The sequence below is a fragment of the Archocentrus centrarchus genome, chromosome 13 (assembly GCF_007364275.1).
Source record: "Archocentrus centrarchus isolate MPI-CPG fArcCen1 chromosome 13, fArcCen1, whole genome shotgun sequence".
Classification (NCBI taxonomy): Eukaryota; Metazoa; Chordata; class Actinopteri; order Cichliformes; family Cichlidae; genus Archocentrus; species Archocentrus centrarchus.
In genome coordinates, this window is record NC_044358.1 from 3,643,629 (window position 1) to 3,667,967 (window position 24,339).

General features: G+C 40.7%; 1 protein-coding gene across 3 annotated transcripts in view; it reads right to left on the reverse strand.

The window, feature by feature from the left end:
• Positions 1 to 23,456, reverse strand: part of brip1 (BRCA1 interacting helicase 1) — a 50,990-nt gene extending 27,534 nt beyond the window's left edge. The window contains exons 1-14 of one of the 3 annotated variants that reach the window (XM_030743485.1): positions 23,285 to 23,456; positions 22,792 to 22,911; positions 22,052 to 22,163; positions 21,178 to 21,366; positions 19,817 to 19,962; positions 18,957 to 19,088; positions 9,279 to 9,551; positions 4,325 to 4,546; positions 2,552 to 2,751; positions 2,224 to 2,356; positions 1,772 to 1,926; positions 1,483 to 1,657; positions 1,165 to 1,305; positions 576 to 737 (exon numbers count right to left, since the gene is read on the reverse strand). In XM_030743485.1, coding sequence (XP_030599345.1) covers positions 576 to 737; positions 1,165 to 1,305; positions 1,483 to 1,657; positions 1,772 to 1,926; positions 2,224 to 2,356; positions 2,552 to 2,751; positions 4,325 to 4,546; positions 9,279 to 9,551; positions 18,957 to 19,088; positions 19,817 to 19,962; positions 21,178 to 21,366; positions 22,052 to 22,163; positions 22,792 to 22,884 — 2,133 coding nt within the window. In that variant the 5' untranslated portion in view covers positions 22,885 to 22,911; positions 23,285 to 23,456. Of the gene's footprint in view, positions 1 to 575; positions 738 to 1,164; positions 1,306 to 1,482; positions 1,658 to 1,771; positions 1,927 to 2,223; positions 2,357 to 2,551; positions 2,752 to 4,324; positions 4,547 to 9,278; positions 9,552 to 18,956; positions 19,089 to 19,816; positions 19,963 to 21,177; positions 21,370 to 22,051; positions 22,164 to 22,791; positions 22,912 to 23,022; positions 23,111 to 23,284 lie in introns of those variants that run through there. The other 2 variants (XM_030743483.1, XM_030743484.1) reach the window with 2 other exon arrangements.
• Positions 23,457 to 24,339: the final 883 nt, after the last annotated feature.

The following is a 24,339-nucleotide window of genomic DNA, read 5'->3' on the forward strand; positions in this document are numbered from 1 at the left end:
TGGAAAAAAAAAAAAAATCAAGGTTTGAAGCACCTACAAAAAATCCAAACAGATTGCTTTGAATTGAATGGCAAATTATTATAATAAGATTAAAAAGATCTAAAGTGCTTTTTACACACTAATTTTGCAGGATCATTTACATTGTTAACAGAGCTCTCTGTTTTTTTTGCAGGATTAAAAAACTTCAGCCTGACATGTTTTTGGTTAGTTTTTCCATGTCATGTCATATTCCCAGGAACTTTCCCATCTACTGGGAAAGAGCTGAGGATCATGCACTGCAGCAAAGACAATTCTTTAAATATCAAATTTTAAAATGTGGATTTACAGTCAAACTGATCTTAGAACTAACATATTCTCACTGCTACAAATGTGAAGCAGCTGCTGGTTGGTCAATTAAAAGACTTAAATGTAATATTTAATTAAGTTAATACAATTATTTTAATTCTGAAAATAATAAGTTCATAAAGCATTTTTGTGAATGCTTTTTAAACAAGTATTGGAAATGTAGAAATGCTAAAAGTTGATATGGACTAACCATATCTTATTTTAGGAAGAGAACTGAATAGCATATTTACCTTGTAGGAAGGTAAAAAGCACAGCACACCCTTGGCCATGACCTGGCAGACATGGAGCAGCAGAGCACCCACTTCATCCTGGAAGATGTACGTCTCTGCGTGCTGAAAGGTGGCACAGAGCTTTCTGCCTTGGGGTCCTGCACCAACAGTGCCCACCCAGACCTGCAGAAGTCGTGGATATTTATCAAAACACAAACGTCAAATATTGGTTCATTCTCACGCGTGCTGCTTAAGAAGTGTTTTAGCTGAGTGTGCAGGTTATCAAAGTTCTGTTTGTCTGCATCTCTGATTATCAGGATCCAGGACAAATCAAGACTGACTGAAAAGTGCAAATGTTTAACAGTGCAGCATCATTACTAACTATTACTAACATTACTCAGGCCTTCACATTGTTGAGGTTAAACTGACATCTGCTGGACAAAAGTGGCACAGTGAATGTAGCGAAAATACATGGTCAAGTTTTGTAATAGAACATTAGCTGGGGTCAGAAAGAGTCACACTGTGTTCTCCTTGTGAAATCTGTCACTATATATGTCTCTGTATATTGATACACTTTGTCAGAGTAGCCACAATGAGTAGACCTGCTCACCTGAGACTTTTTGATCACGTGGTTGGCCTCCAGCTGGATAGGGAATTTCACACCAAGTTCAGAGGAGAAGGAGTCCATGGGTGACAGGGTTCCAGAGGTCAACACAATGCTGTGTACTGACCCATTCAAGTCAGAGAAAGCCTTGGAGGTACAAACACAGAGATCATGTATGCCATGACCATGTAATGGCTAAGCAGAGATTAAAGAACTGAACAAACTGGTTATTCTTATTTCAGTTAGGACTTTATTTTCTTGCTGTGTGTAGCCTTTAGTAATCACTGATCAGTGGGATTCTAAGTCGACCGAGTCTACACTCACCACACCAGGGTTAAGGCACCAGAAGCTCAGGGTCAGGACTTCAGTCTTAACTCGGACATTCTGGCGTCTCGAACGTGGCCGAACCACAAAGCCCTGGGCATCCGGGATATCAGGGGCAACCCGATTTGTCCACTCATAGCTCTTCTGCAAAGCAACCCGGTAGTCCTCAGCAAACCTACAGACACACACAGCACAAGTGAGGAGCAGCTCTATTCTACACACTGTAAGAATTAATGTAAGGCAGTGGCATTACTCAGGATCTAGCCAACATCTTGAGTTTGTCTCTTACCTGCAGTTGCCCCTGAAGAGGAAGTCTAGCACCATGAAAAGGTTTTTGAGCATAATTGAAGTAAGTGAGTTGATGGTTGGAATCTGCACCATCTCCTCTTTCCCATTAACAACTCCAACACTCTCCTCCTTCTCCAACACTGCTGCCAGGTTTTCCTGTCACACAGAAACAGTGTAAGAAGGAAAAAGTGCTCTCCAGGTCTTAACTGTTAAATGTGTAAAATGACTAAATGCTGATTAGAATGGTAGAAACTCTTGCAAATGCTGACAATGGCAGATTCATCATTATTATAGGATGTTCTATGTTAGACTGAATTAATGTTGCAGCACCACTTGTGCAAGTGCCTGTCAACACTATGGTACTGACCATTCTGGTACCAGTACCAATACAATCCTATGCCTAGTGGGGGTGTGATAAAAAGTGCCCAAATCAAGCAAATAGGCTGTGTATACCTTCATAATGTTGAAGGTGTCAGGAGTGATGCCCAAAGTGTGAAAGATGCTCACGACGTCCCTCCCACTCCAAACTTTACTGGAAGTCTCATAGTCCCGGTCAGACATCAGGCTCTGGCTCTCCTGGATCCAGCTGGAGCGAGGACCAAAAGACATCCTGAGTGTGAGTGTGTGCGTGTGTGTATAGAAGCGCACCCCCCCAACCCCCCCCCCCCCCCCCCCCCCCCCCCCCCCCCCCCCCCCCCCCCCCCCCCCCACACACACACACACACACACACACACACACACACACAGGATATGCAGACAGGGGATAAATGGAGTCACTGACTTGATCAGACAGAAGCAGAAGTCTCTGAGAGGCTCGTGTTTGGACCTTCTGATGTTGTTCCTGACCATGTTGTCCAGCTCATCTCTAGACGACAGCAGAGTTTTGTGGTCCAGTGTGAAACTGGCACTCTCCCTTGCACAGTCCTCAATGTTATGGGCTTCATCCAGCACCAGTATCTGGCCTGTCAGGTCAATCTCCATCTGGTGGACATTGAAAATAAGACAGAAAGAGTAGTTAGCCATGATCTGGTTTGTTGGTAAGAAATATTTAAGTGAACTGAATTATTTGTATAACCCAACTTGACATGCAGATGTTCAAAGTGCTTCACAGGCATAAAAACATATCAAGGAAATAAAAGCATTTCCTTTAAAGTACTGATGTGCACAAATACAGATTTTTCCAATACTTTACTTAAAAAGGGAGTTTAGATATTAACTAGCTACAGGAGATTTTTGTGTCCAAGTTTGATTTCATTAAAAGTGGTTTAACTATGGCCATTTTAAACACAGAAAGAAAGACTCCTCGAGTGATTAATCATCATCATGAAGAAATATGGCTAAAAATGCATTTAAGAAAAGGAGTGGGAACCAGATCCAGCTGTGAGGTGGAGGGTTTGCACTTCTCTATGATGTCACAGAGTTCTGAGACAGAGACAGGAGAAAAATAACTCGGTGGGTTTTCACAAGGTAAACTGTGAGGGTCTGAATTTTTGTTTCTGCATTTCTGTTTTTATCATATAAATACAGTAGCAGTCAAATATGAATGGATGAGTGCATCCAAACTTTTGACTGGTACTGTATACGAATTTTTTCTTTTTGTTTTCATTCAGAATCTTTTGATTGTAGTGAACGGTACACCGGTTCACTTACGATAATGTTTGAGAGGTATTTTCTTGCTTTTCTTGTTATAACAGAATCTTTATAGGCTAGACGACGGACTTCTAATCGTGTTTTTCTCCATCTCCTCTCAGCCACTCTGCAAACACTTTTGAGTTTGAGCACAGTCCTGTTGAGGGGATGATTTAAGGGGGCACTCTCTGCTCAGTTTGAGTGAAGCAGAGTACATTACTCTGGGTGCCGTTTAGTCTGTTAACTGTCTCATCAACCATAGCATTTGTATCACATTATGTAGTAGAAGTGTCAAGATTAGAAAAGGTAGGTTCAGCTGTGCTATTTAAGACCCGTTTACTGATACTAACCTGTCGTGAAAACAAAACCTTAAATTGCAAATTGCCAAGTGTTCAAATGAATTAAAAGTACCAAAGTCCACTGTTTTACACACAAGCTGGTTTGAGTGGAGAACTGCAATGCTGTCACATTTCCAATCTTGTCTCACAGCTTGTAAAGCATGAAAATTTGGGAAACAGGTTTCATTCATAATTGCTACATTATCCTCTTTCGGCCAGGTTATAACAAAAAACCCTCATATTTGGGAGGGACTGTAATAACCCAAATCTGCGTTTGGTGTCTGAGTGATTCTGAGCAGTGACAGAAATACTGATTAAGCTACTTGAGCAAATTTTGTTCTTAGTGTATTTCTTAAGGATGGCAAATGCGGGAATAAAACAGGAATAAAACTGATAGATGTAGTGGCCAATACATCAACGCCATAAAAAGCAGTAGAATAAAGAGGGAAATTTAAAATTTCTGCAGAGGGTCCTGGTTTCACATGCGCAACAGAAGAAAGGGCTGAGGAACCAAAATCACTGGTGCCAGGACCCAAATTCCTCCTGACAGTTCAGCGCCTCCTCCCGCTCTTCCACACTCTACTCACGCTCTCTCTGATCATTGGGTCCAGCAGGTAGTTATATGGGCAGAAGATGATCCAGGCGTCTTGCATAAGTTCACGAGCAGCAAAGTAAGAGCATGAGCCAGAGCGTTTGCCCAGTGCGACCAGGTCCTCGATGTCCCAGGCTGCATTCAGTCCATAAACATGGTGCAGACGGTTCCGATCCCGCAACTTCTGGACACCGTGGAAGTAGCGGCATGACCTTCCCTGTAATAAACGCATATATTAGAACAAAGTATAATATCTCCTATAGGGTATTTGCTCCCGTACAGTAGTATTTCAAACACAATCATAGATTAATCTATTATCTTTGGTCTTTTTGTTACCAGGGCTGTAAAAAAAAATGCCCACCATTAAATCCTAGAATGTTTTATGTAGTAGAAAGCTCAAACATTTTCTACTTAAAATTATTTGTAAGAGCTACAATCCCCAAAATAATGGGATGATCACAAGGTCTGATGTTCCAGGACGTTGGTATTATGTCAAGTTCTACAGTTTAGTACATTAATACAAGGGAACAATCAAAGTTCTGTATGAAAAGATGTGGAAAATCAAAATAGACCTGATTTTAACCCAAATCTTACATTTTTTAAAATTTTTAATATAGTTAAAATATCCAACGGCTCTTGTATTTCAGAGGCAGCGAGGCTGTTTAGTCTCTATTCTAAAGTTTCCATTTTGTCCAGAGGTGACATGCAGTATTTCAGAGGCTGCCTGATCAGGTGTTCCAGCTATTGTAGCAGCTTAGATGTCCTCACTCGTACAGTGAATGTACGCAACGTGTGAAGAAGCAGCATCTCATGTACCAACCCCCAATTACTCTGTCACCAGAAGCATGGCTTTCAATGTCCCACCCTGTTCTTCATGAATTTAACAGCTTGAGGTGACACTGTCACACAAATACTGTACAAAGGTAACCTCTGGAACAACAACAATAATAATAATAATAATAATCATCTCTAGATGAAACAGTCAGCCTATCAAAAGGCTGAGCTAAGCTTGGACACTTTGCTGACACTGAAGCTTGTCTGCTCTGTGAAAGGCGAGTTGGGGGATTAATGGCCAAGACAGCTCTCAAACAGAGGGAGGGTGTTATGACTGATGACGGCATTAGCTGAATGATGAAGCTCTCTGTGTGTGTACAGCATGGTAACCAGACACTGACTAGACCTGACCCTGAGGTGATGAAGACACATTGTATCATTGACAGCCACTCTAGTAAGAGGTTAAGACTGGACTAGTCATTTCATATGACAAAGTGAGACAATTACTATGGGAAGTAACACCTCCAATGACACTGTAATTGACCTCATTACAGATGGCGCCTAAACTCTGCATAGTATAAGAGATTACAAGTGTCTCATGTCTCTAAGAATGTTTTCCTCAATGGTTCTGACATTTTAGGGACAAAAAGAGTATTCTGCACCAACTGTGGATACAATAGCATCAGAACTGCTCCTCTGGGGTGATATTTTTGGCAGAAATTTTACAATTCTGTAAATATGAATGGTGGGTGATGGTGCTAGGTTGAAGTGGCATGAGATGTTGGTTTTCACAGACGCTATACTGAATTTAAAAAAAAAATTTCATACTCTTGAATATTTATTCAATTGAATATTGAATCTGTATGCAATTCACCCTGGCATGCTGTCAAGCAACTTCTAGGCCGAATCCTGACGGATAGCAACCCATTCTTGCATAATCAGTGCTTAGAGCAGGGCTCTTCAAATCCAGGCCTCGAGAGCTCCTGTCCTGCAGGTTTTAGATGTGTCCCTGATCCAACACACCTGAATCAAATGGCTGAATTACCTCCTCAGTATGCAGTCAAGTTCTCCAGAGTCCTGCTAATGACTTCTATATTTGACTCAGGTGTGTTGAAGCAGAGACACATCTAAAACCTGCAGGACAGGGGCTCTCGAGGCCTGGAGTTGAAGAGCCCTGGCTTAGAGTTTGTCAGAATTCATGGATTTTTGTCAATCTGCCACTTGAGGATTGACCACAAGTTCTTGATGGGATTATAGTCTGGGGCAGTTTCCTGTCCATGGATCCAAATTTTCAGTGTTTTGTTCCCCAAGCTAGTTATCCCTTTTGCCTTATGGCATGATGCTCCATCATTGTTCTTTGACAGTTGGGACAACTTACTCTCTGTGGATGTTTTGGTACTATTTTTTATTCATGGCTGTGTTCTTAGGCAAAACTGTGAGCAATCCCACTACCTTGGATGAGAAGCAACGCCGCACATGAGTGGTCTCTAAATGCTTTACTGTTGGCTTGACACAGGACTGATGGCAGCACTCGCCTTTTCTTCTCCAGACAGTCATTCTGCCAGATGCCCCAACAAATTGGAAAGAAGCTTCATCAGAGAAAATGACTTTACCCAGTCCTCAGTAGTCCAACCCCTGTACTTTCTGCAGAGTATCAGTCTGATGTTGATGTTTTTCATAAATAAAAGTGGCTTCTTTGCTGCTCCTCTTGACACCAGGCCATCCTCCAAAAGGCTTCACCTCACTGAGCATGCAGATGAATTCAAACCTGCGTGCTGCCATTCCTGAGCAAGATCTGCACTGATGGTGCACCGATCTCGCAGCTGAATCACCTTTAAGAGATTTAAGAGTCCTGGTGCTTGTTGGATTTTCTTGGGCACCCTGAAGCCTTCTTCACAACAATTTAACGTCGGTCATTTAAGTTCTTGATGGGTCCGGTCCGTGTACTTTTTGCTCATTCATTTTTCCATTTTAAAAACAGATATTGAAAAACAAAAAAAATGGATGGTTTTTTATTTTCATTCTATACTTCAAATCCATATAATGTAAAACTAATTTTTGTTTCTTTGAAATCAAAACAGAAATTTGCAAAGAAACTGAAAAAACGGCCCATCTTTTTATTTTTCTCAAAGTTTAACACCATCGTCGAGGAAACTCATGGCGTGTATTTGACACTTGCTCTTGTTAATTTACAGTTTTCAGAGCTGTTAGGATGGCTTTAGAACCACATTCTGAAACAATTGTAGACATGACAAGGGGACTGTCTTCTACAGCAATCTCTGTGGTTATTTTGCATTGCTATGGAGAAGAAAGGGCCCCCCCCCCCCCACCCCCACCCCACCCCCCAAGGAGCATCAGGAGATTTTGCATAGAAAATGGCTTGCATGCACTCTCTGATGCACATTTGCAGGTGGAGGTGTCAAAAGCCTAAGAGACAAGCGTTTGCTGTTGCACACAGTAACATACTGCTTCATCTTGCAGTAACTTTATGGTGGTCGATAAGAAAGTTTCTCTGACGCCACAAAAAAATGTATTTCCGGTTTGAGAAAAATAAAAGATGGGCCATTTTTCTGTTTCCTATTCTTTGGGAATTTATGTTTTGATTTCAGATGAAAAAAAAATGATACAGCAGGCTCAGTACTTTGTATTGCCCCCACATGCTTACATGCATGCCTGACAAGGTTGAAGCATGCTCCTAATCAGACAATGGGATCTCCTCCCAGATCTGGACCACGGCATCACTGAGCTCCTTGACAGTCTGAGGTAGAACCTGGTGACTTCAGATGGACCAAAATATAATGCCCCAGAGGTGTTCTATTGGATTTAGGCCCAGCAAGCACGTTAATGGCATCAATTCCTTCATCCTCCAGGAAGAGCCTGCATACTCTCACCACATGAGGCTGGGTATTGTCGTAAAGTCTAACACTGGGTCCAAGGACTTCATCTGGATACCTAATGGCAGCCAGGGTGCCAGTGCCTAGCCTGTAGAGGTATGTACGTCCCTTCATGGATATGCCTCCCCAAACCATTACTGATCCACCACCAAACCGGTCATGCTAAACGGTGTTACAATCAGCATAATGTTCTCCATGGCTTCTCCAGACTCTTTCACATCTGTTACATTTGCTCAGGGTAAACCTGCTCTCATCTGTGAAAAGCACAGGGCACAAGTGGTGGATCTGGCAATGGCACATATTTATGTGCTATTCTGGACAATTGGACTACCTGTGCAGCCTCTGTTGGGTGAAGGTATCACCTCATGCTACCAACAGTGACACTGACTCTAGCCAAATGCAAAACTACTGAAAACCATTCAGAAAAGATGAGGAGGGAAAAATGTCAGTGGCCTCCACCTGTAAAACCATTCTTGTTTGAGGGGTTGTCTCATTGTTGCCCCTCTAGTGCACCTGTTATTAATTTCATTAACACCAAAGCAGCTGAAACTGATTTAATGACCCCCTCTGCTACTTAACTGACCAGATCAATATCCCAGAAGTTTAATGGACTTCATGCTATGTTCCAATTAAAAACACAGGACACTTTGTTCAGTACACCTGTTCAACTGCTCATTAACACAAAAATCAAATCAGCCAATCACATGGCAGCCACCAATGTATTTAGGCATGTAGACATGGTCAGCATGCCCTGCTGAATTTCAAACTGCACATCAGAATGGGAAAGAAAGGTGACTTGGCATGGTTGTTGGTGCCAGATGGACTGTTCTGAGTACTTCGGAAACTGACGAACTTCTGGAATTTTACTGCACAACCACCACTACTGTTTACAGAGCACAGTCCGAAAGAAAGGGAACATCCAGTGAGCGGACGTTCTGGGTCAGAATTTGGTGGTGTAATGGTGTGAGGTATATTTTCTGGCCTCCACAGTCACCAAATCTCAATCCAGTAGAGCCCCTTTGCACTGTGGTGGAACGGGAGATTTGCATCATGGAAATCTTACAATTAAGCAAGTCTAGTTTCTGCACTCGCTCAGTTTCCACAATCCAACTTTGTGTAGCCTGAGAGCTACACAAATGAACACCAACACGGAACCATCAATTCAGCTTAATAATTATTGCAAGACACATCAGTTAATATTTACTGTCTGTGTGTGTGTGTGTGTGTGTGTGTGTGTGTGTGTGCGCACGTGTGCATGTGTGTGTCAGTGTTCATCCTCACATCTTTGGCCTCCAGCAGCTCCTTGCAGCGTTCATTGCGGTTTGAGTGAGGTACCACTTCCGGGTTGACACAGGTGTGATCTCTGCTGGACAAGATGGTCATGGGCACACCGCAGTAAACAGTGCGCCTCAGCTCGTGGGTGATCTGGGTGATCTGTTTATGCGTACGAGTGCCAAAGAAGATCTTAGGGATTTTCTTTCTGCCAACTTTGTCTTTGTCCTTAATTCCATCCTTGGTTGAAGCACATGGGCACTGTGAACAGGGTTCAGGGGCCTGGTAGGAGAAAATTAAATAAAACAACAAAATAATATAAACATAAGAAGCACTCAGAAAGTGCAAACGTCCGCCAAGGCAGCTCACTCTTTGGGCAGTATTTACTTTAAAGGGAGTACTCTTATACACTGCTCAGATAAAATTAAAGAAACACTCCATGGGTCCCTCCACGGGTATTCCTCCCCAGACCATCACTGATCCACCACTAAAGGTTTAAAGGTTCACCGTATAGAAGAATGAATCACACAGTTATTGTACTGAAAATAAATAAAAAAAAAAAACAATAGAAAGAATAAATTCAAGTTCTGCCTGTGTTCTAACCCTCTGTACTCAATGGCAGCCACTGCCAGCCGCCTTGCATTTCCCCAGCATATTTCTACTACAGTTTGTTTATAAAATTATTTTTGTAAACACTATTTTTTGACATATTTTAATAATATCAACATTTATCAATAAATCAGGAATAAAAAAAAATGGATGTTAAACATTTTATGATATTACACATTTTTACTCCCAAGTCACCTCAAATGCTCTTGCCTGCATTTATTTCCTCTCATCAATCTTCTACCAAGTTCCTGCCTATATCCAGTCTTTCTTCTTCTTTTTCTTAAAACCCAGGATTTTCTGTTTCCTTGAAAACATAATTGAAAGTATCAATATTCATTTCTTGTTCATCTCCCAGAACTCTGAAACTGTTCTTCAGCTCTTGTTTGAAGGCTTGTTTAATCTTATTTTCTTTCAACTTGCTATAGTCAAACTGCCTTCCTCTCGTCCTCTTCTTATCTTACAAAGCTTGATGCTGATGTTGCCTACAAGACGACTACGGTCGCTACAAACCCATACATTCTGCAGGGAACTTCTCCACCTTACACTGATCAGGATGTGGTCAATCTGGTTCTTGGTTGCCCCATCTAGTGATGTCCTTGTCATCTTATGGATGGTTGTGTGCTGCCAATAACCAGATCATTTTCTTGGCTAAAGTCACACAGCCGTTCTCTGTTGTCATTGACGGTACCACAGTCGTGTCACCCCATCACTCTTTCTCTGCACCTGTTGTCTCCCCCAACTTTGGCGTTCAGGTCTCCTATGATCAACAACACGTCATGCAGCCGTACTTCTTCTGCTACCGTTTGTAACTGTTTGTAGAATTCATCCTTGACTTCCTCTTCAGGGTCCTCAGTTGGTGACTAACATACTATCACTGTCAGCTCACAGATCAATATCCCAGAAATTTAATTGACTCAATGCTCCGGTCATTCCGGGTCCCCTGGTGGGCCATGAAAGTACTGCAGGAGCACCGCAGTAATAATATAAATTCATTTTGAAATTACTCATAAATAGGTACAGTTACATAACTATATAAATATATTTATTTACATAAAAAGTGAATTAAAACTGGTAATAGGAGGTTGTTAGTTTGTGATATTATTCATTACTCTCATCTAAATTTACTGCTCTCGTATTAAAGTTTGTGTCCCAGTGCCAAGTGGGTCACATGTTTACATACACCTCAGTAGCAATTTATAGCCAACAGCTGTGTTATGTTTTTTGAATACAATTTTCAAGGAAATGCCTTATTTTCTCTTGTATTTTGATTAGAGTGAAGATTTAAGATTGGGTGGGCCCATGCAGTTTTCTGTTTTGTAATTGGGCTGCAGCACTCCTAACTTTGGGAATGGCTGCTACTTTAAGAAGTCTGTAGTGCAGTAAAAATCAGATAAGAGAAGCATGAGTGATGTTTACTTTCATTACGCAAACATTATGTAGGAGTAGGTGAAAAGGTATTGATTTGTAAATAAATATGAATAACAAGCTTATTATATAATGTTATACTGCTTCTCTTAATAATACTTTCTTTAAAGATATAACGTATTTTGGGGTTGACCTGAAAGAAAGGCAGATGTGAAATGTAAAAGTGAGCTCACAGGTCAAATGTGATGATCTCTGGATGCAAACTATAATGTGATATTCAGGCCAGTATAATTTCCTAAATGCTGCCAATACAAACAAAGGCAGCAGAATTTTAAGCAGAGTTTTAAAAAACATTTTAGAAAAGTTTGACCTTATTTGACCTTGAAGAAGAAGAAGTCAGAGGTCCAAAGCAATGTGATATTTAGAAGCCTCATACATTATTCTCTATATGCCTCTATGTTGTCAATACAAACAGTGGGGGTAATAAACAGTTTTAAATGACTCTATATAGCATTAATATTATTATTATCACTTCAACCTTCAGATTATTCTGTTGACCTTAAAGGAGAGGCCAGAGGTCAAATATGACATAATATTTTAAATATTTATACGGTACTTTTTATATGTTGACAGTACACATCACACTTGTAAGAATCATAAGCTAATACTAAGTTATTACTCTTTTCGACCAATCATTAAGTTGACCTTGAAAACGTTGTAGGGGTGCAGACAGGGTCATGTCAACAAGCCATTAAAATTTCCTTTACATCCACCAAAGTATTTTCAGAATTCATCAAAACTTTTTGAGCTATCGTGTTTACAGAGCCAATGGCGTGCTCGCGTGCAAACGCTACCAAAAACATAACCTCCTTGGCAGAGGTAACTAGTAATTTTTATTTTTGTTAAATTGCATGAACACAAACTAAATGTTGTTTGAGGAACCAAAAAAAAAAAAATGTATGAATGAAAAGAAGTCTCAAAGCAGGCCCAAAAAGGCCCACTGTATATACATATCACAACCAACTCAACCCCATTATCCAGTGACTGAACAGGCTTTCTGACAGCCTGTCTTATTTGCTCTTTTGAAAAACACATTGAGAAGCAGAAAGAATTTGTATCCATGTCTCTGCACCAGATGACCTTTTCTTTCTCTGAAAGATGATACAGTAGGTCGCTATTGTGGTGGTGGAAAAAAAAAAATCTAATTGTCTGTCTAGTGGCGCGGTGGATCCTTTTTGCCTCCGGGTCACAGGTGAAGTGTAGCCGACATCACTTAGGAATCTGATACTGCTTATGTGTCGAAGTTTTTTAAGTGGTCTACTGTTTGACCCTTCACACACACACATTGTGTAATCAGTGGCTTTTCCAACCTACACTTTACAGATCAGAAATATTATCAGCAGTAGCAACAATAAATTATCTTGATAGCACTCTAATATGAACCAGAAAAGGTCTCACTGAGAATACATTTCTATCTAAAAGCAGCCTTGCCAATCAACAAAAAGGTGATTTACAGAAATATTCATACAATTCACTTGAATTTATTTATTTCCAAATGTATTTTGTTGACATAACTTTTTTTTAAAGATTACTACATTTCTCTTTTACAAGTACAAACTTTTTCTGTGCTGCATTTATTTTCTAAAACAAGTCCCAGCTGATTTCAAATAACAGTCATTTATCACACTTTGCATATAAAGTACGTGAATTCTGCTTAAACTCGTGATTATTGTAGAACATAACCTGCACTGGCTTACACAAAACCAAATGAGTAAAAGAGCTGAATACAATATAAATCATTACTAACAATACACTAATCAAATGAATATGTCACTTCTGTAGTCACTTGTCACCCATGCATTATTTTGTTCCTAACTCGTATTGTAACTGTGATCTTAAATGGGCCTCACTATACCATCAAAGACTGTATGACTATCTGCACCATCCATCGGCCAACCCTAGAGCCGGTAAACACATCCTGGCTCAGTTTAATAACACTAAAGATGTTACTGCTGGAATCTTTAAAAACTCTTAAATTCTACATTCCCATCTGTTCTTTTAGGACATTTGAGATGTGCCATACACTTTGTATCAAAGAATGATTCCATTCCTCAATTTAGATATATGCCTGACCTCTGCTGCAAACCAGATCAATTCATCAGATCATCAGATTATTCAGCATTTTGGCATTACTGAATTTATAGAATTTAGACTTCACTGTCTTAAAGTGCTACAATGTAGAAATCTGTCTTTTTTTAGAAGCCTAACTTAACTTCACTCAGTTCCAACTCCATCATTTTATTCGTACTAGGGTAGCTTTGCATGATCCATACATCAAAACAAACCCTGTTTATCTTATAAGAAGATGGCAGCCCTATAAATTGTTACCAGCTAACGATATCAGCCCAAGAGGTCAGTACTGTTACAGACACCTTGTCCACTGCATGATATCATCTTTTTTGTTAGCATAAAATAAATATAGCTCACAATTATGGCTAACACGTTTGTCTGAATTCTGAGCAAATTATATGCAGGGTCCATGTAAGAATGAATGGCATGTGATGTCATGCATTGCAGCTTATCATGAGGATGGGGAGGTAGCACTTCTGATGACAGACGAGCAGCTCCAGTTACCCAGTCGCCCAGATTTTCCTAGCATGTTTGCCCATCAAATATTACAATGTGTGATGGAGTGTAGACCAAAGAAAGCCCTTAGAGAGCCGCCTCTCAGAGTTAAGAGGGATAACGAGCCCTGAGCCCATGTGAAAAATAAACAGAGGTGCTACAGGGCCCCAACACCAGTTCAAGTTACCTTTCTCCACTGAAACAGTTATGCTCCACAGTCTGGGCCCTGGGCCCGATCACCTTACCTGCTACTGCCACATTAAATAGAGTCATCCAAATATCCTGCCCCAAGATGGCCAATAATTACTTATTCATTGGCAGGTGGGGGGAGGAGGGGTGGGCTGGAGCAGTGCAGAAGGGCTTGCTGATGAATAGAGGCCCTTGTCAAAAGCTGGAGCAGGAAACAGCTGACACAAGAGTATCCCTTTACACGGCTGCCTCCCGAGATGCCAGGACAACAAGGTTTCGAGCCTGGCCCCACAGCCCAGAGCAGACACCCCCTCGAAAGGAATGTAGATAACTGGCAAAAAGGGCAAGACGGACACCAGCTCTGCTCAACAACAACAACAGCATAGTCCTCAACATATTACTCCTTTGAGCATGGAACTCTTCCACTGGTGTTACTCAGTGGGTGCAACTAGCTACGAGAACGCCCTCACTTTAATCTGCCAAACTACATGATGAAACTGTGCTCTTATTAACACCGCATTCACAGGTACACTGCATGCGACACATGTACTTTCAGTTTCTTTGGTATACTAAGCCTACTAGGCTCACCTACTCTGCCAGGTGCAAGTGTATGCAGCAGCTAAAGCTCTTGAATTGACAGAACAGAGGTCAGCGGTGTTACTGAACACCTCAGAATATTCACAGGTAGGCTTCTGTTGCTCTGCTCCCTGCCAACACCTGAGAGATGGAAATCTCACACTCCAGGGGGCCAGTCAGAGGGCACAGAGGGGCTGCGGGCAGTTGATCACTGAGGTATCACTGGCGCCTCTCACTGGACGCCAATTTGCTCCTCATTCCACAGCTTTCAAGGGGCTTGGAATTCATTCCAGGGTGGCCTTCAATAGCAAATAACTTGGAAGACATGACACCCAACACCCCCACCTCGTGATATGACCACAGTGTGCAGGTAGGGGCCCTGGCAGATATCTGCCCTCCAAAGCACCTGTTTATCCCTCAGGCACAGTAACCAGCGGGTGAACTCCATTCAATATTTATCCCCATGGCTTTCACAGATCAGCAGCCCAGGCGAGGCAAACCCTCTTAATTAAAACTGGAGCTTGCTTCAAAGGGCCCCATTCAGGCCATCAGTCAGCGCTCACGGGACAAAAGAGCCCGGGTCATGTAGCTGCAGGGAAACTAGAGACGGACGCACTTTTTCGTCTTCACTTTCCCTCCTCCTCTTTTTCCACCTCCCACCATCCGCGGCTCTCAATCCAAGCCACACACCTGTGGCAGGTTGAGATGAAGTTGTGAGAGTTTAACCACCTCTGTAGGCTGTGCTACAGCGTTCTAAAGCCAAGTATGTCTGAATCATTATGAGCAACTTGTTGGTCTTTGGTGCCCAGACACCTCCAAACATGGATTATTCACTATTAACAATATCATGAGCCCTTTGAGAACACACTGTTACTCCTTCTGGTTGCTTCTGGCTGTAGAAACAGGTTCACACAAGACACTGAGTAAAACCTTTAACTTACAGGGGACGTCAAAACTGTTGACTCATCGCAAATGTTCTGTGCTGAGAAATTAACATTTAAGTGAGACAGTTGTTTTATCATCCTCTTAAAGAACTTAATCACATTTCAAATAGGCTCCGCTGTGAGTTTATTACCTTCACCAAGCTGTAATTAATACAACCAGCTCAAAGATAGTCTGTTAATCAAAGTAAATGAATCAGCAGCTATTCTATTAGTCAGCTGGAAGTTTCTGTCATTTCTTTAATGAATATGGCACCTTATTGTTTATTCTCTTCCAGTGGGAGGACTTTTTATTAAATATATGCTATTATCTTATCACAGACTGTCTTTGAGCTTTAGACTTACTGGCAGACAAAAAATAGTCCATGTGATAAACAATAACTGATGATCAGAATAATCAATATTGAACACAATAACAACATACAGTCTGAAATAAAACAGCCTCTCCCCATTTATATAGTATATGTTACTCTCACAATGTTATAGTTGATGAGTTTTTTTAACAATGGTCATTCCATCTCAAATCAGCAAATTTTTAGAACATTTTCTACTTGATCATCTCCGATTTGCATAAAAAAAACATTATGGTGCAAAGTCTGAAGATATATAATGATTGCTGTGAAATTTTAGCTTCAGATATAAAATACTTTACATACTTTTTGTTTGATTTTTGGGTTATTTTTTGAAGAAAAAAAAAATGGTTCATCAACCAACTTTCAGGGTTTTTTGTCACACACTGAAATCTGAGGCCATGTTTGAACATGAATATATCAAAAACTATTAAAGATAAAACCCTGAAAATTTCACTGCTATTTCTTACCATCATATTAATCAGGAGCTGTAATTTGGACAGATACAACAAAAATTATCTGAGTACTGGCTAGTTAAAATATGAAAAAGTTCCAGATTTGAGAATACTACAATGAACTTCCCATTGCAACTAGTGACCATTCTGAATGGCATACAGATGAATTTCACAGTACTGCAAAATAAAGCATGTAGAATACTTTCCAACATGAAAATCTTAGAAATGCTTTTTTCATTCAACTTTCATGCTGGTTGCAGCACAGAAACAAAAATAAGACCAGATCATCCTATCAAAAAGAACAAAATTCTGGGTGGTACTCCGATGATACCTCAGAAAATTATTTTGTTAAATATGTGCATATTTTTCATTTTCAAAACCTGGGTCATTCCATCTCAAATCATCAATTCTTTTGAGTATTTTCTGCAATTTGCTTTTATCTTTAATAGTTTTTGAGATATTTTGGTATGATTTGAGATGGAATAACCATTATATGACTTCACATTTGGAATCCAGTAAAACTGGTCAACTGCCATCAGTCCCACCCCAAATTACACCCCAACAAATATAATATAGGAATGATAAGCTCACTAGTTATAAAACTTCAGGTGTCTGGGAACAGGTTATCTCCCTTTTCAGTGAACAGCACTTCCAACAGAAAGCTGGCAGTCCGAAATAAAAACACAGAGTTCCCACAAAACTGCCGACTTTTCCAGACTCGACTTTCTCCACCTGAGCAGCAAGAACCAACAACAAGGAAGTAAACTAACAACTGCTACCTATACTCCTACTGTTTACCCTTAAACTGAACACACAATACAACATTACTGTTTCCTAGAAGGGTCTCACTATAACAATAACCAGAACATTTAATAATCCAAAGTATAAATATCACTTCAACAACCACAGCAGCTCTAGTTTCCACCATAAGAGTCAACATTTTAGCCAATTTTATAAGTAAGACCCAAAAATTTGTTAAATAGGGGATCCAGGTAGTCTTGTATGGGTATGGATTCCTTACTCAGACTGTTCAGATATGTGGCATATTTGTGATCCTATCTGTGCATTCCGTTCCATAGTACTGCCATATTTTCTAATTTGCTGGCAGATGTTAGAGCCGTGTTGTAGACAGTGAAGACTCAGCTCTCTATATTTTCCAGTTATGCGCAGCTTCCCTTTACTTGCTTCAAACAGGAACCTCGGTCTGTTTGTGCTCTCATACAGTTATAAACATTATATCTGTACTTGGCTGCCTGCATCTGCCTGCTGCTGATTCATTCTCAGTTTTATCTTTTCAAAAACAGAACGGGCCAATAGTCAAAAAAAGTCAAAACATTTTCTATGTTCTCTTTTCTTGCCCCCTACACATCCAAACCTGGAAGTTCCACACTTTTCCACACTGATCCCACAGGAATCCTATCAATAGGTTTATATGGCACAAAAGGTTGAAGGATGCTCGTCTATCTTTCCCATGACTGCCAAGTGGTGCTTGAATCTTGAGGAAAACTCATTTGAATTCCTTTAAAGTGTGACTTAATTTTGTGGGACAGGAGCAAAGCAGTATATCCGTAAGTCTGTTTTATTTAGACTAAATACAAGCTCTTAATAAATAATCATTTGGGGGGAAAAAAAACACTTGGCTTCATGCTAAAAGAAATGAAAACAGCAATGAAAAATAGCATATTACACTGACCCTGACATTACACACCTGAATAAATAAACCCTAATTAATGTTAAACTCTCATTTAGGTTGAAACTGTAACCACAGCCTGTATCAATCTGGTGGAGCACACTGCCACCCAGTGGTGATCCTGATGGAGGTGAGTCTGAAAACCTCTCTAAGCTGATGGAGCCACACACCTCTGACTGTGAGCACCCACCTACTGCTCAAACCTTCTGTTTGCGAGGGGCAGACAATCTGAAGAAAGCTGGCTTAAAATAAGGGTATCCCTAAACTGGGATTAGCTCCGCATCTTGTTTAAGAAAGGACGAAGGGAGGGGCTGCTCCAAAGTCCAGTAGAAGATAGATAAGGATTATTTTGAAATGCCAACTGTGAAAGCTACTTAAGTGGTCCAAGAATAAAATTATGAAATTGAACAGCAAAGTGGGTCCTCTTTAAGGTTTGACAATTATCTCTAGGAGATTTTTATGACTGCAAGGAAAAGGAAGTACATTTTAAAAATGCTTGTTTCAAAGGCTTCTGTTTGTAGGTAATATCAGTGCCTGAAAAGGTGGCCACAGCCTCTGAGTATACAAAGACAAAGATGAAAAATACTGAACAAAATGGGACTACACAGGAAAGTGCACTCCTTTCCTAAGTCAACTACTGGCAATCCTCCTAATATAAAGAATAAAACATGTGGGTAGTTGATCAGATGAAGGAATTAGAATGAACTCATTCTGAAAAACGGCCAAACAGTGTCACACTAATCAGATCTACAAGATCGGGGTAATCAAGAAAAGGCTGGATCACATCAGTTGAAAGGTCGGTGGCTGATACTCACAGTTTAAATTAATGGACAACATTGCCTCTGTGTGTGTTAGTAACTGTGTATCCTCGTCTGGAGTGTACTCACGTAGTCTGCGGAGGACAAACCGGCTGTTTGGTGTTTCGTCTCTGCACTCTGAGGTCCCGACAGCTGATTTTCCGGCTCCGGCTCATCGTCTATGAACACAACTCCCCGTTCCCGACGCTGCCTTTTACTGCTCTGAGAAGCAAACGCAGAAAAGCGATTTCACTGGGCTGCACATTTATCTGCATCTCTGTCGTAAAACCAGTGCTATTTGCCAAAAATTATCTTCAAGAGACAGCTTGCTTACCATCATTACACATTATATTTTATACTATTTATATAAATAGTTGTGAAGTTTCTACTCTGGCATCTGGCCAAAGCAGAAGCTTCAATCGAGTGAGAAGTCATCTGATTTTCTCACAGATTTCTGTGTTAGCTGGTTTCTTTCTGGAGGTTTTTTTTACTTGAGTACTTTAAAAGCAAGCAGTAAAGGAGCCTCAGCTGTAAACACAGTATTGGTTTTAAAATTTATAACTGTTGTTATATTGGGAAGATGATGGATATGAGATTAAGAAGATGATTACCAATCAAACCAATCGTCTTACAGATTGAAGTATATAAAGGATCTTCTTCAGAGGCTGAATTAATAGTAAGGTACTCATCACTGCTTTATGAGGCATTTTATCCTTTGAACCTGGACTGTGGTTTGATGCCTCAAACACTTCTGATAAAGCTGAGTCACTACAATACATTTTAATACAGAAAAGAAACTGGGACCCTGTAAGTTAAAGCAATAAATCAATACAGCACAGAAACTGGTAATCAGTTCTTCTTTCTCAGAGGAACACAACTGCATATGATCACTGCTTAAATATAATATAGAGTAAATTTGGTGTAAATGTACAACAAGCATCAACACCTACCGTGTGCTCTGCAGTGCGAATGCGTTTCCTGTCTGGCTGGAAGTCGTCGTCTTTCTCGCAGTCAGAGCTGAGAGACGCCTGGAACTTCTCAGACAGTCGAGAAGCTATGGACTGTTTTCTGGATTGATGCTCTTCTGGTAACGGCACTGAAACACAACAGCGACATATGCAGGTGCATGTTTTACACACAGTAAGATTTAACTGGAATGCTTCAATCTGGATGCATCAAATGTGACTGTAATGAGTCATTTATAATTTGTGCTATTGTTGGGAGGCAACTACTGCTACAAAACAGTGTGACAATCTTCTTCTTATAATTATTCTCTTTGGTATTTTTTTTTTGGGCAGCACTGCTGCCTCACAGCTGAAATAACATCTAGAAGGCCTGGGTTTGTGTGGAGTTTGCATGTTCTCCCCGTGTCTGCGTGGGTTTCCTCCCACAGTCCAAAGACATGCAGTTACTGGGGTTAGGTTAATTGGTCACTCTAAATTGCCCATAGGTGTGAATGTGAGTATGAATGGTTGTCTGTCTCTCTGTGTTGGCCCTGCGACAGGCTGGTGACCTGTACAGGGTGTACCCTGCCTCTCACCCTATGATACCTGGGATGGGCTCCAGCCCCCCCCCCGCGACCCTGAACAGGATAAGCAGAAGTGAATGAATGGATGGATGAATATCCCTGACTTCCACCTGCCTTGACTTAACAATCCAGGATGGTGACAATGCACAAAAACAATTGTAAAACGTTAAGACCTGAAATCTGTACTTCAACTGTTTTGTGTTTGTGACTCACTAAACAAGCCGTACACACAGAATTGAGCAGGCTGTCTTTCGATGTTTTTAAGCACAAAGAAAGACTTTACTGCTGAACACGCTCAACTCAGCAGTGCCGTCACTCCCAGCTCCAACATTCGAAGAAAAAGAAACAGTCTTAACCTACTAAGCTAACGGATCTTTATACAAAGATACACATCCTAAAATGATGCACCCCCTACTTTAATTTCAACTTGCAATTAAATTCATTTTTATGACTGTTAAATTAGTCAGTCTCTCTAGATCAGGGATCCTCAAATCCAGGTCTCAAGGGCCGGTGTCCTGCAGGTTTTAAATGTGTCCCTGATCCAACACACCTGATTCAAATGGCTGAATGACCTCCTCAGTATGCAGTCAAGTTCTCCAGAGTCCTGCTAATGACTTCTATATTTGACTCAGGTGTGTTGAAGCAGAGACACATCTAAAAGTTGCAGGACACCGGCCCTTGAGGCCTGGATTTGAGGATCCCTGCTCTAGACTATAAAATATAGAAATTGGTACATGCTGCATGTTTCAAATGCTAAGACAACTAAAAGAGAGGGCTACTTACTGTCTTCTTGTGCTGCAGTAAACGGCTTGGCTGGCTGTTTGCAGGGTGACAGAGTGAGGTCCACAACATCATATTTGGCTGCTGACGCTGATGTGGCTGCTGCTGTCACCTTGGTGCTGCTGTGACACTCACACTGGCAGTGGGTGGGGGCATCGGACTTCTGGCTCTTGTTGGGATCTGTGCTTCCTCCTTCTTGCAGTTTTGTTATTATTGCACAATGTAAAAGAGGCAACTGTCAGTGACAATGGCCCTGAAGGTCATAAGATCCAGGGAATAAAACTTACTCTCTAGACAAATATGATGAAGTGACCTGTTTCAAACAATGGATGAAGATAAATACGGATTATTTTAAACTGTGATTCATGTGAAGCTTATTTTTTATCCTTAGACTCTATTAAAGTAGTTTCACGTGAGTTACAGTTTAAAATAAATCCGTATTTATCTTCATCCATTGTTTGAAACAGGTCACTTTAGTTCCCTCATTACTACCTTTAAGCTAACTATCTTCTGATTGGCTACCCCTCACTAACAAAAGATATGAATACCAAGTGGGTGGGGTTTTATACTCACAGCCCAGCCAGAGCTGTGTGCTTGAGATGACCAGATTAAGGAAATACCCTCTCTCTGACATCACACAGAGCCACGAGTAGAAAAATAAAAATATCTGAAGCCTGGGCTTTTGACACATAGGAATTACTCAAACATACGCTGACCTAACACTCTGAAACACCATCCATTGGAACAGTTTATATATGACAGAGAATTCAGTAGATTAGGTAAACTTTATTGTCACTGTATAGATATGGTACAAGTATATCATCCAACTTGAATTTACATGTAGTCATTTAGCTGCCCTGAGTCATTGCTGGCTTACCAAACTGAGCACTCTGCCAAGCCAGAGCAGAACAAAGTAGTGCCAAGCTCTTTCCACTGCCAGTCGGAGACTCTAATAAACAGTGCTGCCTTCCATTCAGCCCTCGTATGATCTGCAAACAAGAGGCGTATGTATCAGTAAGCAGTCAAACTCCACTACAGACTGGAACAAAACAGCCTGATAAACTGTTAACCCAAACACAAAATGACAAATACACATTTAGTATTATATAATTTTAGGTTAGAGTGGCTTTGATCCATTCTGAGGGAATTGCTGTTTGCTGGTATAGTTCAGGGCTGTCAGAGTCACTTTCACTGAATCTTACTGGCATGCTTGCATTGAATGTAAACATTCGCACACATTCACACTCCACTGAACGCATCTGAGATTGAGAAATTGTCTACACAACATAAGTAATGACAATGATGTAGGCAGGCAGTGCATCAGGAGTTGAAGGTCATTCAATTACTAAAAAAAAGATGATTTTTGATCCCTCTCTTAACCTCAAATTACTCCTGGTGTGTGTGTGTGTGTGTGTGTGTGTGTGTGAGAGAGAGAGGGAGAGAGAGGTGAAGGTGGCACGTACTGTAAAACCACCTGGAGTGGTCAAAAAAAACTAGAAAAGACAGAGACATTAGAAGAGATACGCATAGTTTTCAAATAATCCAGTGAAGGATGGGATAGCCTCCATCACTCCACATCCTGCACTTCACAAGTATGCACGGATAGATGTGACTCACTGAATTCATCATAGCCAGCTGGGACGGGTAAGCCTTGCAGGGGAAGTCGATCTTCACCCCTCCAATGGTGTACTTCACTGGGGATGGAGTCATGTTCCTCTGTCCCTACTCCACAGAAATCTATTAAAAATATTGTATTAGAAACACTGCATACCAACACAAGTTCAGTGTAACACCAGTTACGTCTGTAAGTTACAGTAACATGCAACTAACGCACTATAAAGGATTTACCAAGAACTAAGCAAACTGTATTATTCACGTTTCATCCGGTTTCTCTGGGTCTGAAGTTGGCACGCACCTAATTAAAGCTAGATGATGCGCTAGCTAGCTGTTACCTTTTGCCCGAATATCGAGCAACAGCTAATGCTAGGGGTTCCATCGTTACTGTACTGTAGCGATATCCCACGGCTAAACTGGTACCGTCTCCCACTAATGATACAAATTTGCATATATGTAAAAACAAAATAAATACACGCTGTTGACATTTACTTACTGTGATTCTTCCCGCTCTCAAAATCACTTAAAGGCTTGTCACAGGATGCTAGCTGTATTGCACATTAAAACTTCACACATTTGCTTTCAAAATAAAACTGGTATTGTGAAACATCGCGCAAAGTGTTGGACTTTTAAAAGCTCATTTGCTCTACATTCTTCTGATATTTTCATCCATCAGATTCTCAAAGGCTAAGCACCATTAAAAATACATGTACGATAGTGGATGCCATAGTATAAATTTATCACACTATTTTACGCTTTTATTGTGGATGCTTAGCAGGTAACTGTAATTGCAACTTGACCATTCGCAAGAATACCCCGGAAGTGACGTTGGTAAACAGCCCGGTCGTTCCCCCAGAAAGCAGGGGCCACTCTGTCATTACAGAAAGTGCTTGTAGAAACGTCAACGTCTGCAGATCAATGACCTAAGTCTGTGCTCATAAACTCTATAACGGATCCGCAAACCGTGTCCGAGTCCACCTGCACAGCAGGAGGAGCCAAATGCATCAGGATCACGGGTTCAGACCGGATAAGATCCAGATCCAGTTCAGGTTCCAGTCATCCAGTCCGGATCCGTTCATAATGGATTGATTTTCTCGACATGATCTGCATTCTTTATTTAAAATATCTCATCCTCCCAAAACTGTACTGAAATATTTCATTATAATCTTTTTGCCTTTACTGATAAAACCTTACATTCATTACAGACTTGGAAAGCTGCCCTGCACGTTTCCAGCTAAATATGAAACTATGTTCACTGAGTTACTGTTAAAGGTCAGAACCTTTAACAGTAACTCAATGAAACATCTCTGCTGTGGCTGTCAGAGAGCCGTCATCTATCAGTGAAGCTGATCTCAGGTCAGATTAGAAACGCTTAAACTGGGAAACATTAAAGCCGGTTTTCTGTAAATCTCACTCAGATTTATCCAGTAATGGCAGAAATAATGAAATTCTCCATTAAAAAACGAATAAAGTGATGCTGCTATTCTATCAGCAGATATTTACTCAATAATTATTTGAACACATAAATGGTCTTAAACTGCAACAAAAACA